General features: G+C 52.5%; 1 protein-coding gene across 2 annotated transcripts in view; it reads left to right on the forward strand.

Moving 5' to 3' along the window:
- Nucleotides 1–14,363, forward strand: part of PPFIA1 (PTPRF interacting protein alpha 1) — a 79,376-nt gene that overhangs the window by 44,349 nt on the left and 20,664 nt on the right. For both annotated transcript variants that reach the window (XM_072970504.1, XM_072970503.1), the window contains 7 exons: nt 1,111–1,173; nt 2,196–2,275; nt 2,632–2,767; nt 5,516–5,739; nt 7,801–8,032; nt 12,773–12,924; nt 13,736–13,908. In XM_072970504.1, coding sequence (XP_072826605.1) covers nt 1,111–1,173; nt 2,196–2,275; nt 2,632–2,767; nt 5,516–5,739; nt 7,801–8,032; nt 12,773–12,924; nt 13,736–13,908 — 1,060 coding nt within the window. The remainder of the gene's footprint in view (nt 1–1,110; nt 1,174–2,195; nt 2,276–2,631; nt 2,768–5,515; nt 5,740–7,800; nt 8,033–12,772; nt 12,925–13,735; nt 13,909–14,363) is intronic.

The following is a 14,363-nucleotide window of genomic DNA, read 5'->3' on the forward strand; positions in this document are numbered from 1 at the left end:
TGTGTGGGGAGCTCCGGAACAGGAGTGGGGAAGCTGTCTCTATGGAGGCTGGAGAGTGAGTGGTCCAGGCTTTTACTGGTTATGAGTGACTGAGTGAAACAGCTTGTGCTAATCAGGAGCTAGAGCGACAGTAGCCGCGGACGGCACGCAGAGGAGTGGGCGGGCTGCGTGCCGGTGGAGCGTGACTGCAGAAATGGCGGTGAGCCGGCTTCGGCCGCCGGGCCCTGTTTTGCCGTCCCCTGCGGTGGGATCCTTTTTTGGGTCCAGCCCTTGCCCCTTCGTTGCGCTGGTGTTGGAAGTCGGCTTCTGTCTCTTTTATGTGGTGTCACCTGAAGGGTTTAATCAGCTAAAAACAAACACTGGCACAGCCAGCTCCTGCCTGCTCTCTTCTCACCTGGTTTGGAGAATGTCCACGCCCGGACTCGGGCTGCTCTCCTCGTGGACCCGCTTGAGCCGTAAGCAGAGCAAAGGGGTGTCAGAAGCTATGTCAGGGAAGCTCTGATGAGCCGTGCTTGGATTCAGGCTTTCAGAGAACCTGCCCAGGTGCACCCGTGTCCTACAGGATGAGGCCCAGAGCCTTCCCTGGGGTTGGCACCTGGGGTGACCCTTGTTTGAGAGAGACCAGTGGTGACCTCTGATCACGGGACACCTCTCATTTGACACATAGCCCGTTGTGAAATGCGTGATTAGAGACCCCATAGGGCCGTCACCTCAGTTGCTCCCTGGTCAGTGGGCCGGCCTGGAGGTAGGAATATTTTTGTCTTAGATTTGAGTCTTACATCTGAAACATGTGCCAGGTTTCCCCAGTGACCAGTGAGCTGCACAACCTGAAAGCTGGTGAAGTTTACCAGATTAAATTCATGCCATGAACTTCTATCTAGAGAATCTGATAGTGAAGAAGTAAATTTCATGTGTACAGATTAGTGCTGACACTGTCCGTCTGCATGGTTGGCATTCACTCCGTGGGAGCATGACACGCTGTCTAGTACATGCACACAGTCCGTGTCTTTTCTGCGGTGCTTTGTGATTTTAAACAGAAGTATAGCCGAATTGTATTATGTAGAACATTTTTAAGAATGAACACTAAAGGTCTATTTATATGTTTTTTAGAATTCTCTCATACGGGAAGTTGAAAATGCGAAAAAGCAGTTAGAAGAAACGCAACATGACAAGGTACTTAAATCTCTGAGTCTTTTAGAAGTCTGTTAGGAGCTGGACTGAGCCGGGCTCATTGTTGTAATTACTGCAGCTGTCTGGCAGAAGCTGCGTTACATTTTCTCTAGGCTGGTCCCCTCTGTAAGGTGTGTAGCGCTCTCGGCTCTGCACGCCGGCCGCATGTGTGTGGAGCCCGGCGGCTGTGTGCGCTCCAGGGTTCTGAGTCCTCCCTGGGTTCGTCTGAGAGCACCAGCGTCAGCCTTCCACCCGGAGCAGCGCGGCCCTGCAGAAAGATGCCTCGAGCCATGTCGTAATCTAGAATTTCCTCGTAGCCACGTTTGAAGCAGTGAAAAGAAGCAGGCGAAATTAATTTTATTTAATCTAATGTAGTCAAAATGTTCTTTTATCATGTAGTTGATATCGAAGTTAATGAGCTACTTGACTTTTTTTCACTTGAAGTCTTTGAAATCTCCCTTGCCTGTCACAGTCGTGGCCCATCTCCATTCAGGCTGGCCCCTTTCCAGGTACCCAGTGGCCACTCTAGTGGACAGTGCAGATCTGGAAGGTTACTGGGTGCCTCCAGAAATGTATCAGTTTTCCTTATTGTTTTGCTGGGTACAGAAATGAAGTTGGGCGGACAAATGATAAGTGTGTGAATGTGTGCTCAATGTAGGGCTGTTAAAAATAATCAGAGATGTCAGTGCAGTAGCCGGTGACTGTTCCTCACATCCCGCCACAGAGTTCTGCTTCTCTCTGCAAAATGCGTTATTGTTAAGGCTTGGTGTTTATCGTCTAACAACTTCCCTATGACCGAGATATAACTCCCTGTTCACTAGGATTTATAAAGTTAATTTGGTGGTTTGAGTATTTGTGTTTGCTCTAGGACTCTTAGCAAAAATTTTCTCAGAATTAAAGTGTTGGGTATTTATAACTGCTAATGTGAACTGTTATGGTTATGTTCAACATGTGAGCACATTGGATGCAAGTAATTTGAATCCTGGAAGAGATGGCTGCCACGTGTGTCATTTGCTGTTTTGTAGGACCAGCTCATACTAAACCTGGAAGCGCTGAGAGCTGAGCTAGACCAGGCGAGGCTGAGAGGGGCTCCCCTTCACCATGGGTATGGCGCTCAGCAGGTCACACTGCATTTCGGCACCTGCCGTGTGGGTACCAGGGCAAGCCGTTGGCTGTATAGACGGTGTGACTGGATATAGCTCGTGGTCCAACGTCAAGGATCCTGTAGCTTGGTGGCAGGCAAGAGGGGCAGGTCAAACTCCGTTCCACAGGTTAGATCCTGGTGCTTCGGAGCGTGGTGGGCACATCACTGACAAAGCTCAGAAGCACCGGCGGGCAGTGGGCTGCTGGGTGGGCCAGTGAGGGGGGTGCCCTTCTCCCCACCTTGACTGGGTCTGACTTGACCAGCAAAGCGAGTTCACTTTTCTTCTAATAACGATCTTTTTCTCCCCCGTGTTTCAGCCGACCCCACTTGGGCAGCGTCCCGGATTTCAGGTTCCCGGTGGCAGACGGGCCCGCGGAGCCCTATGGTGGCAGTGCGGTGCTGCGGCGCCCGCAGAAGGGCCGGCTGGCAGCACTCCGAGACGAGCCTTCCAAGGCAAGGGCCCCGTCAGCATCAGTCGCCGCTTTCCTTGTCCTGCGATTTTGGGGCTGTTTTGGAGCAGAGGCGTTCGTTGATAGGTCGCTTTCTCTCCCCTCCCCATGCTGTTTGCCTTTCTCTAGCTAAGTGTTTACTGACTTTTAAGGCATGCGTTTTTTTTTTTAAGAAGAAATTCTGATAAAATATGACCTACTCTTAAGTGCAGCACAGTGCTGACTATACTACAGTTTTGAAGTAGTAATTAAGAGTAAATGAATACACATGTGCATCGTCTTTTAGTGGGAAGGATTCTCATTTGGAAGTTTAAATACTTTCACATTTTTGTCTGTTTTATAGTATATATTTTCATGTATTTCTCTGTATTTTGAGCGCCCATGTTCAGTGAACAGCTAATGTGGGCCAGGCGCCGTCGTAGACCTAGGGCTATGGCCGTGGATAAAAACCAGACACAGTGCCCTGGGTGCACGTGCCATTTACAGCAGTAAATGAGAAGTCAGGTCAAGTCTGGCATGTGCGTTAGCTGCCATCACTATGTGTAGGTCACTACAGAGCTTAGTGGCTTAGCAGTGCATGCTGAGTGGGTCTCGGTTCTGTGTACTCGGGAGCATCCCAGCGGGATGGTTCCGGCGCAAGGCCACCTGGGGTGGCCGCCGCTGGAAGGCTCAGCTGGGGCTGAACGGTGCCCTCCAGACTCACTCAGCTGGCGAGGGGACCTTCTTCTGGGCTGGCTTTCCTTAAAACTCACTAGGGGAGAGAGGAGGGGAACGCCCCAGAGCCTTTTACATCCCAGTTTTGGAAGCCACACAGCTTCACTGCCACTGCATTCTGTGTGTCAGAGTAGGCTGCTAGGTCCTGCCCTCATTCGTCGGGGCTTGGTGGGGAGGAGCCCCTCTGCCTCTTGAAGGGAGGGGTATTAAAGAATTCACAGACGTGTTTTTAAACCACCCACTATGTCAGGTGGTAATACGCAGGGAAGGGAAACCGGGGGTACTGCAAGTTGGAGAACGAGGAGGGGATAATAATTTTAAACAGAGTGGCCACCACTCTGTTTAAAGAGTGGTATCACCAGAGGCAGACATTTAGCAGAGACCTGGAGAGGGGAGAGAAGGAGCCACTTGGAGGTGAGAGGTCGTGACAGGAAGCTAGGCTGGTGGATGGGTGTCAGGTGCAGGAGAGAGAGGTGGGCCGGGGGCCCAGGGCTCAGTTTTGAGCAGCTGAAGGACAGAGTCTGTTTCCTGCAATGGGGAGCCTGTGGCATTGGGGAAGGCTGGGAGTTGGGCCCTGGTCTTGCTCAGTAGACGGGCCAATCAGATGTCCAAGAGGACGAGTCAGGTCGGCAGTTGGCTATTCCAGCCCAGACCCAAGAGAGGTCCCAGCTAGAGATGGACTGGGGGTCATGAGTGTGCAGATGGTATTTAAAGGCCTGCAAGAAGATGAAGTCACCAAGTAGGTGCCAGCGGGTAGAGAGATGAGGTCCAAGGACAGAGCCGCCAGGCACCCCAAAATTCAGAGGAGGACAGGGAGGTTGAGAAGGGGCAGCAGGAGATAGAGGAGGAAACCCGGGGAGGGCGGGGCCTGGAGCCTCGGGGTAGCAGGGAGCATGAGGAAGGGTGAGGAAGGAGTGGGTTCGGTAGTGGGTTTGATGGGCACCGTGGAACAGCTCTGCTGGAGGGGGCGCACGGCCTGCTTGAGCTAGTGGAGATCTGGAAGAAGTGGGTGGAGACGGAGTAGAGGCTGTGCTTGGGGAGCAGAGAAAGGCAGTGGTAGCTGGAAGGGGACGTGCAGTCTGTTGTGTTATGTTGAGGAGGAGGAGAGAGAAAACGTTCTGAGGCTGATGGGAATGAGCCAGTAGAAAGTTGATTGGCCGGAGCGGAGGAGGAAGGATGGCAGAGGATCCTGGAGTGAGTCGGCGGAGATGGGGATCTGGCCGTGGGGAGGGGTCCTGGGAGGGAAGACCAGGTGCAGGGGCACAGGCCCCGGGGCCTCTTGAGGCTCCTGCGGTTGCTGGGAGGTTGTGTCTGGGAGGTGGGAGCAGGGCCCTGGGCTGAGAGAGGGTGGGAGGGGGGGTTGGGGCAGCCCCAGAGGAGAGGGGTCCACACCTTTCACATTTGTTCTGATGACAGACGCCCTCCCTTCGGAGGGGACTTGGGCTCAGCGTAGATGTGCCTTTTCTCCGTGAGTTGCATTCCCTAAAGGCCCCGTCTGCAGCTCCATGTCACATGCCCTGAGAAGAGAGCTTGTAGGGCTGGCCCTGTCCTCCGTTCTGCCGCTGCTGGCTTCTGCCTGTGCTGTTGCCTTAAAAGAGGGGACTAGGAACCTCCCAAAACTCAAGTTGTGTGTTACTGGATGACACCAGTAAAAGTTGTGGCCAACTGGGGAGCTGGTAGCTTTGGATCCGATTAATTTTTTTACTTCCCTTTAGCGTGGCTGATTGTGGCACAGGTGTTATTTTTGTACTTAGTTTTTGAGTTCTGTTTCTGACTTGGTCAGTCCAGCGTTGTAAGTAATGTCGTACAAGTTCCTCCCGTCCACGTTAAAGCTTGGATGCCACCGGGCATTCTAAGAGATAGATCATCCTCCTTTTCTGTTCCTTAGACACTGCTTTTTGCTTAATAGATGTCAGCAGCTTATCACCGTGGCCCATTTTTCCAGAATCGTTTGGGCTTCTGTTTAAAATCTTTATGCTCCTGGAGGATCTGAGCTGCTGTGACCGTCGCCGTTTAGACACGGGCCTCTCCCCCGCAGGTGCAGACCCTGAACGAGCAGGACTGGGAGCGCGCGCAGCAGGCCAGCGTGCTGGCCAACGTGGCCCAGGCGTTTGAGAGTGATGTGGACGTGTCCGACGGCGAGGACGACAGGGACACGCTCTTCAGCTCGGCTGCTCTGCTGTCGCCCAGCGGGCAGGCCGACGCACAGACGCTGGCCATGATGCTGCAGGAGCAGCTGGACGCCATCAACAAGGAGATCAGGTGGGCACGGGCGTCTCTGCGGGGTTGGGTTGCACTTGTGGTCGTGCGCGGCGCCAGGGGTGCAGGTGTCGTCTCTGCAAGGTTGGGTTGCACTTAGAAAAGTCTGGAACAGGTCCTGTGAATATCTTCTGAATGTTCCATGACGATAAAACTGACTTCAGTTGTCTTTTAAGATTATAAGTTCTGAGATGACCCTTAGTGATAAAACTCAGTTGACCAGGGCATCCCCTCCACAATTGTGGTCTGGGTAATGTTTGTGTGAGAGCTTGCAGAATGTGTTCCGTCCCTGCCCCAAAAGCTAATGCACAGCTGGAGAGAGCTGCAGGGCACACAGGGCCCACCCGTGACGCTCTGGACGCCAGACCAGGGCCCACAGGTTAGGCGGGCGGGCAGGATGCAGAGAGCCGAGACCATGTCAGTCCAGGTGCAGAGGGAGGTGTGGCGTGGGCTGGGGTCGTCTCCCAGGGCAGGGCCGGATGCAGTCTGAGCGACGGGAGAAACGCCCGGTGCAGGGGCAGGTGTCAGGGGAGCTCCGGAGGATGGGGGGCACTCTTCGGCAGCACTTCCCTCCAAGTGAGCCCCGAAGGGGGCGAGGTGCCGAGGTGGCATCCACTTGCGGCCCGCGCATCCTCTGGCACTGACGGGTCATCCCAGGTGTCCCTCGTGTTTTCAGGGGTGGCGCAAAGCCGCCAGGAACAGAAAGCTGGGGGTTTCGCGTTGGTAGAGTCTCACTCATACTTGGATTTTGCTATATGGAATTAACTTAATGTGAAAATTGTTTCATTGAAAGACAGGGATCAAAGGATGTGTGTTTGAGTATTTCAACATATTTAAGATGTTTTCCTGAGAAACCCTCTTAGCAGTTGTAATAGTTAATTTACAAAACAATAGACCAGCTATGGAGTAGAATCCAAAGGATGGCCTGTGTGGTCAAGAGGCCATGGCTCTGGGCGCAGCAGGATGACCAGGCGCCTGAGACCTGCCCTGGGTCAGACCTGACACAGCCACACGACCAGTCCTGAGTCCCCGTGAAGCTGCCACAGGCCAGCGGATCGGACAGGGCTGCCGCCCAGGGTGTGCTGGTCCTGTTCCTGCTCCTGCCTGGGGAGAGCAGGAGGTGGAGACAGGCGCAGGGTGAGTGTCAGACAGTGAGGAGCGGGCGTCTCCTTAGAGACGGGCTGTCCCTGTGCAGCACGGAGGAGTCTGACAGGTTCCTTCCCATCCCTGTGGGAAATGCGGAAGGGCTGTGTACTTCAGGTTTTATTCCTATAGTGCGTTGCTGGGCAAAAGTGGTTTTTCCTTATGCAGCAAGTTGACCTGATAAAATGGTAAATTCTATCCACTGACTTGTCAATAATAAAAAAAATACTTTCAGGATGTATATGTAGAATTTAAATTGGGAAGGTTACTACAAGGATCCTGTGTTTTAATATAAAAATAATTACTTGTATAGTCAAATATTTGAACTGCTGTTTAAATATCCACTATACACTAGGGTAGAAGAGCAATTATCTTGAATTCTAAGTTAATGCAGCGTGGTTGACATGAATCCAGAAATTCAGATGAGTCTGGTAGAGAATTTCATCAAATAACACTTCTGTTCAAATTAACCTTTAAACAACTCAACTCAACATTTTCATCTAGTCTAGACTTCAGTGTTTAGAAATTCCTAATTGCTTTGCTTTGTGAGTTGGTTTTTTTTCTAATTATTATTATATCAAGAGCTCCCAGTTTCTAGTTGAAAAAATTGATAGATGTGCAGCTTTGCTCCAAGACTCGGGACGGTGAGAGTCATAAGATGCAGATCCCTCACTAAGCACAGTAAGAGTTGCCATCCAGGCCCGTCAGAATTTTAGTGTAAGTAAGTGAGATGAGGCATAAGTGACTAGAAGTAGCTTTATGAGGCTGAGTGGTAAGTTGTTGTGAATTTGACTGTATTACGAAGGTAAAAAGTAGGGTATTTCTGCGGAGATGTCGATCTCTCTAGTTGCTGGTTGTGAGCAGACGCAGGTTTGTCGTCCGTTTGCTGACAGAGGAGGAATGACGGTTTGTTTCGTCTAGGTTGATACAGGAAGAAAAGGAGAACACGGAGCAGCGGGCAGAGGAGATCGAAAGCCGCGTGGGCAGCGGGAGTCTAGACAGCCTCGGTCGTTTCAGATCGATGAGCTCCATTCCCCCGTACCCCGCCTCCTCGCTCGCCGGCTCCTCCCCGCCGAACAGCGGGCGGTCCACCCCGCGAAGGATCCCGCACAGCCCGGCCAGGGAGGTGGACAGACTAGGTATCATGACTCTGGTGAGTACGCCTCCTCCCTGCCGCCGCCCCCACGCGCCGCAGTTAGCTCTTGGACAGGGTGGTGGGCCTTTTGTTTTAACCCAGAAGAGAACAGGTACAGTTGCTGGGCTCAGAGGTTCCAGACTTTAAAACCAGCTGGTGTTTAATCAGTTAATGATAGCACAGTGACAGGCTGACTTGACTGTTGGGATGGCCAGCTTAGCTTGTCACCGTGACCTCGGGTGACTTCGGGCAGGGGCCTGCGCGGCCCAGCAGCTGCAGGTGAAGGGTTGTCGTCTCCTGGAACGGGCAGTGTGACAGGAGAAAACACAGGCAGTCCTCGCGGCAGGAGGGAGGTGCATTGAGAGCCTGCCGCCCACCCGCGCGAGGGTGCAGGGCGCACAGCCGGAACGGACCAGGCCGCTCCTCGCGCCCGCTCCACGTGGGAGGCAGGTGAAGGCCGCAGGCTCGAGGCGCCCAGGGAGGCAGCCAGGCCTCTTCACTCTCCAGCGTCTGGAAAGGCCATGACCTTACGATTTCTGGTGGCAGAGTGCAGCTCAAAAGCGCGCGTCGTAACTTCCATGTGTGTTTAGTGCAGGGTTTGTGGGCACATTGCTGTTGACTACGTGAAACCACGTTTGCAACATTTTGCCTTCTAACTGTACTTTTTTTTCTGTTTCTGCCTGTTTTCATTTTAGTTGCACTGTTGGCCAACACGTAATTAAATCAGCTGTAAATCATGTTAGTGGCACATGAAGTGGCACTAGTCCATTTTGTGGTGTTTTGACATACTGTCTTTGTAATTCACCTCAGTAACTCATTAGCTAATATTTACAACTCTGACAGCTTCGTTTGTGGCTTCATGCTTAATTGCTTTCAGAGAATTTATGAAACCAGTTGTTTTCCCTTGTCTTTGTGATTCTGCACACTGGCTGACAATGTCTGCCGCCATCATTGGTTTTGATCTCCCGTGTCATCCTTTGTTTTATTTTAATTGTCAGTCCAGACCCCAGCCTCCCCAGCCCCCAGGTCTGTAATTTATCCCTCCAGCTCCTTCCTGGTCCGTCCCCCCGCCATTATAACTCCCTCCCACGCCTGCCCCGGCCACTGCGACGCTGTGGTCTCAGTGTGTCCGTGCCTGGTCGTGGCTCATCAGTGGGGTTTCCGCTTTGTCTTCATTTCTCATTGAACAGTGTCTCCCCGTGGCGGTAAGTTTTCATTAGCGTGTCCCTGGGTAACAGGTATGGTTACACGCATGCTGTGGGTGGAGCAGAATGTGTTTACACAGACTGTGTACGGCATGTGTCATTCATTCATGAGGGAAATGTTTCTTACATGAAGAAGCCACCACCACATGCCGGATTAATGGACACGTGACACTAATGTATACTTTCTGGTTTTGGTGCTTGTATTTAAAACTAAATCTCATCTACTTACTGAACGTACACAGTTAATGTCCTTAATGGGCTTTAAAATTAAATTATCTTCTATGAATCATAGAGTGTAAAGATTCCACTGCTACTATGCTAGCTTTTATTCTTACATATTTACACAGGGCACCTGCTTTAATCAATAAGTTTATTTTGAGAAGTTTTAACTCAGATTCTAGGTAAGGCTCTTACATTCATGCCCAGTAGGTGGTTAGATCTGTTCAGTGTTAAAATAGGTATTGCAGTAACTTCCTCATCAATTAGAGTGACGCTTGACAGTGTGACTTGTTTTTTATTAAGAAAAATTAAGTTACAGAGAAGCTTCGCTTAGAGTGGGCAGCTAGGGCCCTTTGTTGATCCAGAATGCCACAACTTAATAATCTGAGTTACGTTGTAATAGAATTACATCTTCCTGAGTGATAACTTATACTGTTTCTCTAGTAGATCTTAAATGGCTTATTATATTTAACTTTTGTAGTCAAAGAATGTTCTATTTCCAGTCTACATTTTCTCTAAATCTGATCTCACTTTTATGTGTTCTGACATTCTCTTTTTAATATATTTGCTTGTACTGAGTCTTGAATTTTTAACTTCAAAGTGTACAATCAATCTGGTTTTCTCTTCATTTCTTTGCATGCATCTGTCAGCCTAGTGATTTAAGGAAGCATCGGAGAAAGGTAAAATACTTTGTGATTTAACATGCCTTCGTGTCTCTGTGACGTGTTGAAGAGTATCTGCCGTTTCATGGCAACAGACGCCACGTGGTTGTGTTCTGAGGAGTGCTGACATTTCAATGGAAACGTTGAAACTTATCCAGCACGTAACACGTGCTGATGGCTGTTGGAAACAGGTCATTCACTAGTGGTTTTATAGAACATTGGGACACACATTAGAGTTTGCCCCTCTCCCACCTGTTTGCCTTCTAATCGTCGCATGTTTATTTATAACAGACGGAGTGTTTTTGAGAAAGAAATTACTGAAGCAGAACTATAGATGTTAGGTTTGGGGAATGCCAGTTTTAATCATCACAGGTAGCAGCGTGTAGTGAGCGCTTGCTGTATGCCCAGCACGACCCCACGCGCATCCACACGAGGTGCGGGTGCTGTCGGCCCCCGCGTGACAGAGGCCGGGCGGTGGGCTGGGGCCGCCCAGTCAGGAGGTGCTGCGGTGTGGGCTCGACCGCGTAGCCCCGTCAGCACCCGGCCACTCTCTCTCCAGATGCTCTCGCCTCCCTCATGGCGTCCCTGACAGAGGGAGCTCGAGGCCTCTGGTCCCCACAGATGGCCCTGGATTGGGCCTCCCTGTTCTTGGAGAAAGCACAGTGCGTTAAGGAACAGGCTTGTTGACCAAGACATCTTCCTCATGACAGTCACGCTCTGGTCCCTGGTCTGTGCCCTGTATGGAACCTGCTCGGGGTGCCCTTGTAGCACGGACCCCACGGGCCCTGCGCTGCCCTTTAACCAAAGCAGTTCAGTGCAGCGAGCAGGGTGGCGCCTGGGGAGCCCCTCAGCTGAGTCTGCCGTTGCATGAACTCTTGGGCTCCAGTCCCCCTGTGCCACCAGTGGGCTTGTGACCTGGCCGTGCTGCTCGCCACTGTGTGCCCTGCTTGCTCTCCTGTTAGGCACAGGTGGTGATAGACCTGCGCTCGCCGGGGTGGCCACGCCGTGCCAGTCTGCACGGTCTGCTGGCGTTGAGATGCGGAGCTCACTCCCGCAGTGAGACACAGCTCTGCTGACCTGTGTTTGTGTTTCTCTTGGTAACAAGACCTATTCAGTGCGGGAAGTAGTGTGTTGACTTCCATCCAGGTGGGACAGCCTGCTGCGTTGCTTGTGGTGTCTTGAGCTCGCTGACTGGCTGCGTAGAGGGCCTTGTTCTGGGTGTGTATGTGCGCGTGTGTGCAGGGGACCAGGCGCCGTGCAGACCTGTCTCCTCCTCCGCGTCGCTGGTGTGTGCTGAGAGCCCTCCCAGTTTCCGTGCAGCTTCCCGTCGGGCCGTGTCCTGAGGGTGCCGCCAGGGGAGAGGGCCGCCAGGCCGGGGAGCCCAGGGCTCCTTTGGGAAGTGACTTGCCGTGTTAGCTGGGCTCTCAGGCAGCTGTTAGTCTCCGCTGAGTCGACGGTCAACTCACACTCAGTGTCGTTCCCCTGACCTATTCTCTGTTGTTCTTTGATTTTTATAAGTGACCGTTTTGACTTGAACTTGAGATTTGTCCCTGTTGCAATTCATACTGATAACATCTAGCCCTTGGAGCTGCTTGCGGCCCGGTGGTTGTCACTGGAAATCAGGAGCGGGTGCACAGCTGGGCCAGCTGTGGCTTAAATGAGTGCGGCTCCATTTTGTGCTGATCCACATGGTTGTCACCAAGCCACCATGGGGCTGCAGTGGGTCGCTGTTCTTTACAGAATCCCATTCAGAAGTGTGGGCTGGCTGCTCAGGTCTCTGTTTACACAAATGCTTCACAAAACCCAGCCTGGCTTAACCACAAACCCCACATTCGTAAGTAAGGCCTTCTTGGACCCGGAAGGGGTTAATCTGTCCCCGTTCTGTGACCACCACCCTGCTTCCCACACCCACATTCCATTACAAACGGAAAAACGAGGTGCCTAAAAGACCTTTTAATGAAGACCTCAGGTTACTCTATCTAAGCTGTATTGAACAAATTATCTTTAAACTGCATATAAGCACTCTGTTTATAACCTCCAGTCTAAACATCGAAATACAAGCCAGATGCACGTGTGTTCAGGTGGAGGGGTTAGAGCTCTTTCCACTCTTGAAACCGTTGTTTCAGGGCCCGGTAGCTGGCATCTAACCAAGACCAGTGCTGGGTCATGGCGCAAGCTATTTCTGTTTTCCCTCAGATGGAGAGGTCTGGACGGCTTTGCCCACAAGGCTTCTTACCCTTGCTAGTGTTCTCCTCTGGAGTGGCATCAGGTGATAAACACATCCCTCCTCTTCATCGGGGACGGTCAGTGCCACCCACAGATCGTGGAGACTCGGTTTCAGGCAGGGCTCAGGTCTCAGCTGTCCTCGGGGCGGCGTGGGGCCCGGGGGGCAGAGCTGGCGGCTGCTGTCTGGTCTCTGCACTCACTCCAGTGCGGGCGGGCAGGACTCGGCTCTGCTCTGTGCTCCCTCTGCTCCACGGTCCTGCCTCTCATGAACAAGACAGTCCCTTGAAAGGGCATCAGGCTAAAACAAGGCTTTTTGTCCTTGGCAGAAAGCACAGCTAATAGGTTTCCAAGTAAGTTTACGTTTATAATGTAAAGCCTATGTGCTTTCTTTCTGTGTGTGTCACCGCCTGCTATTAACTGACTTCACATTCATCTCGCTCCCTCAGTTGCCGGCTTCCCGAGAAGAGGTACGAGATGACAAGACAGCCATAAAATGTGAAACATCCCCGCCTTCGTCCCCACGGCCCCTCCGAGTGGACCGGCTGCACAAGGGGGCGCAGCACACGGTCAGCCACGAGGACATCAGGGACGCGCGCAAGTAAGGGGCCGGGTCTCCTCGAGCCCAGCGTCAGGGAGCCTGGTCCTCTCTCACTGGGGGAAGGTCAGGGGGCCTGGCCCTGCTGTGGGAGTGGAGCACAGTCCAGCAGAGATGTGTGTCTGTCTGGGCAGAGTCCATTTGGAGAGAAAAGAGTTAAATGATGTCAGCAACAGTAGAAAAGCTTTACTTCTTCCGAGTCCGCAGACTGGCTCCTTTGGGAACGTTCTTTGTATTCTTGGGTGGAGCACTGGCCCAGCACGGGGATGTTTCTGATGGTTCCCTTGGCAGGACTCAGTGCCCCCGGACACACTCTTGCCCTCTTTGAGCTGTTAAGAGTTCCAGCCCATCCTTACCGGTTCACCGAGCGCTCCCTCTCAGGAAACCGTTACTGACAACCTCCTTTGTCAAACCACCGCCTGTTGAGCTTTTGTCCCAAACCAGACAGCCCTGGGTAGAGGGCACCCGTGCTAACCTCTGCATCACCCCCGCGGCGGTGCCCAGGGCTCCTGCACGGCCGGGGTCACGCTCGGGGCGGTGGGAGATCCCGCATTTGTGGGGGCACCTTCTCTAGCCGAGAGGCTGCCCCGAGGTGGGGTCGGCGAGCTACCGGCAGCAGTCTCCGTTGTGCTCTCCCTGGGAGCCTGTGTCTGTTAGCGTCACGTGTTGGTGAAGGTTCGCGTGGAGGAGACTTGCGGTGGTTGCTGTGAGGTCTGCAGCGGGAGTGGTGAGCGTGTGCGCTGCTCTGGCTCATGCGAGTGGAATGTTTTGTTGTGTGAGGGCACTTACTAAAGATCATTTTCTGTCCCCAAAGCTCGACAGGCTCACAGGACGGCCCCGTGAGCAACCCCAGCAGCAGCAACAGCAGCCAGGACTCGCTGCACAAAGCCCCCAAGAAGAAGGGCATCAAGTCGTCCATCGGCCGCCTGTTTGGCAAGAAGGAAAAGGGCCGGCCCGGGCCCATCGGCAAGGAGGCACTTGGACAGGGTCAGTGGTTTCCTGCGAGGTCCTGACCGTCTGGAGAGGGGTGGAGGCTGCCGTGTGTGTACCTATTGTGTGCCCCCCCATCGTTCCCACATGGTTCCTTTCCTGTGAGCTTGGTGCTCTCTGGGAGCCAGAGCTACAGAGGCGCACGGCTTCTCAGCAGGTGCACACCGAGCCGGGGGCATGGTTAGCGTCTGTTTGCTTGAACGACTCAGCCTTTTCCAGATGTAAAGGTTCACTGCTTCTCGAGCATTTTTGGGTCCTTGTCATCTAATCAGAAAGTTCGCCTTTAGAGTCTTTTTCACTCTACCTGCAAATCCTCTTACCTTCAGCAGGACTTGTTAGCATATGAGGTTACTGAGCCCATAAAACTAACCACCCCACAAAACCCCTAACTTGGCCACGTTGATTCTCTCACAATATTTTGACCACTCTGCTTCCTCATATCTGGTGTTTCA

Source organism: Vicugna pacos, chromosome 10, assembly GCF_048564905.1.
Source record: "Vicugna pacos chromosome 10, VicPac4, whole genome shotgun sequence".
NCBI classification, from domain to species: Eukaryota; Metazoa; Chordata; class Mammalia; order Artiodactyla; family Camelidae; genus Vicugna; species Vicugna pacos.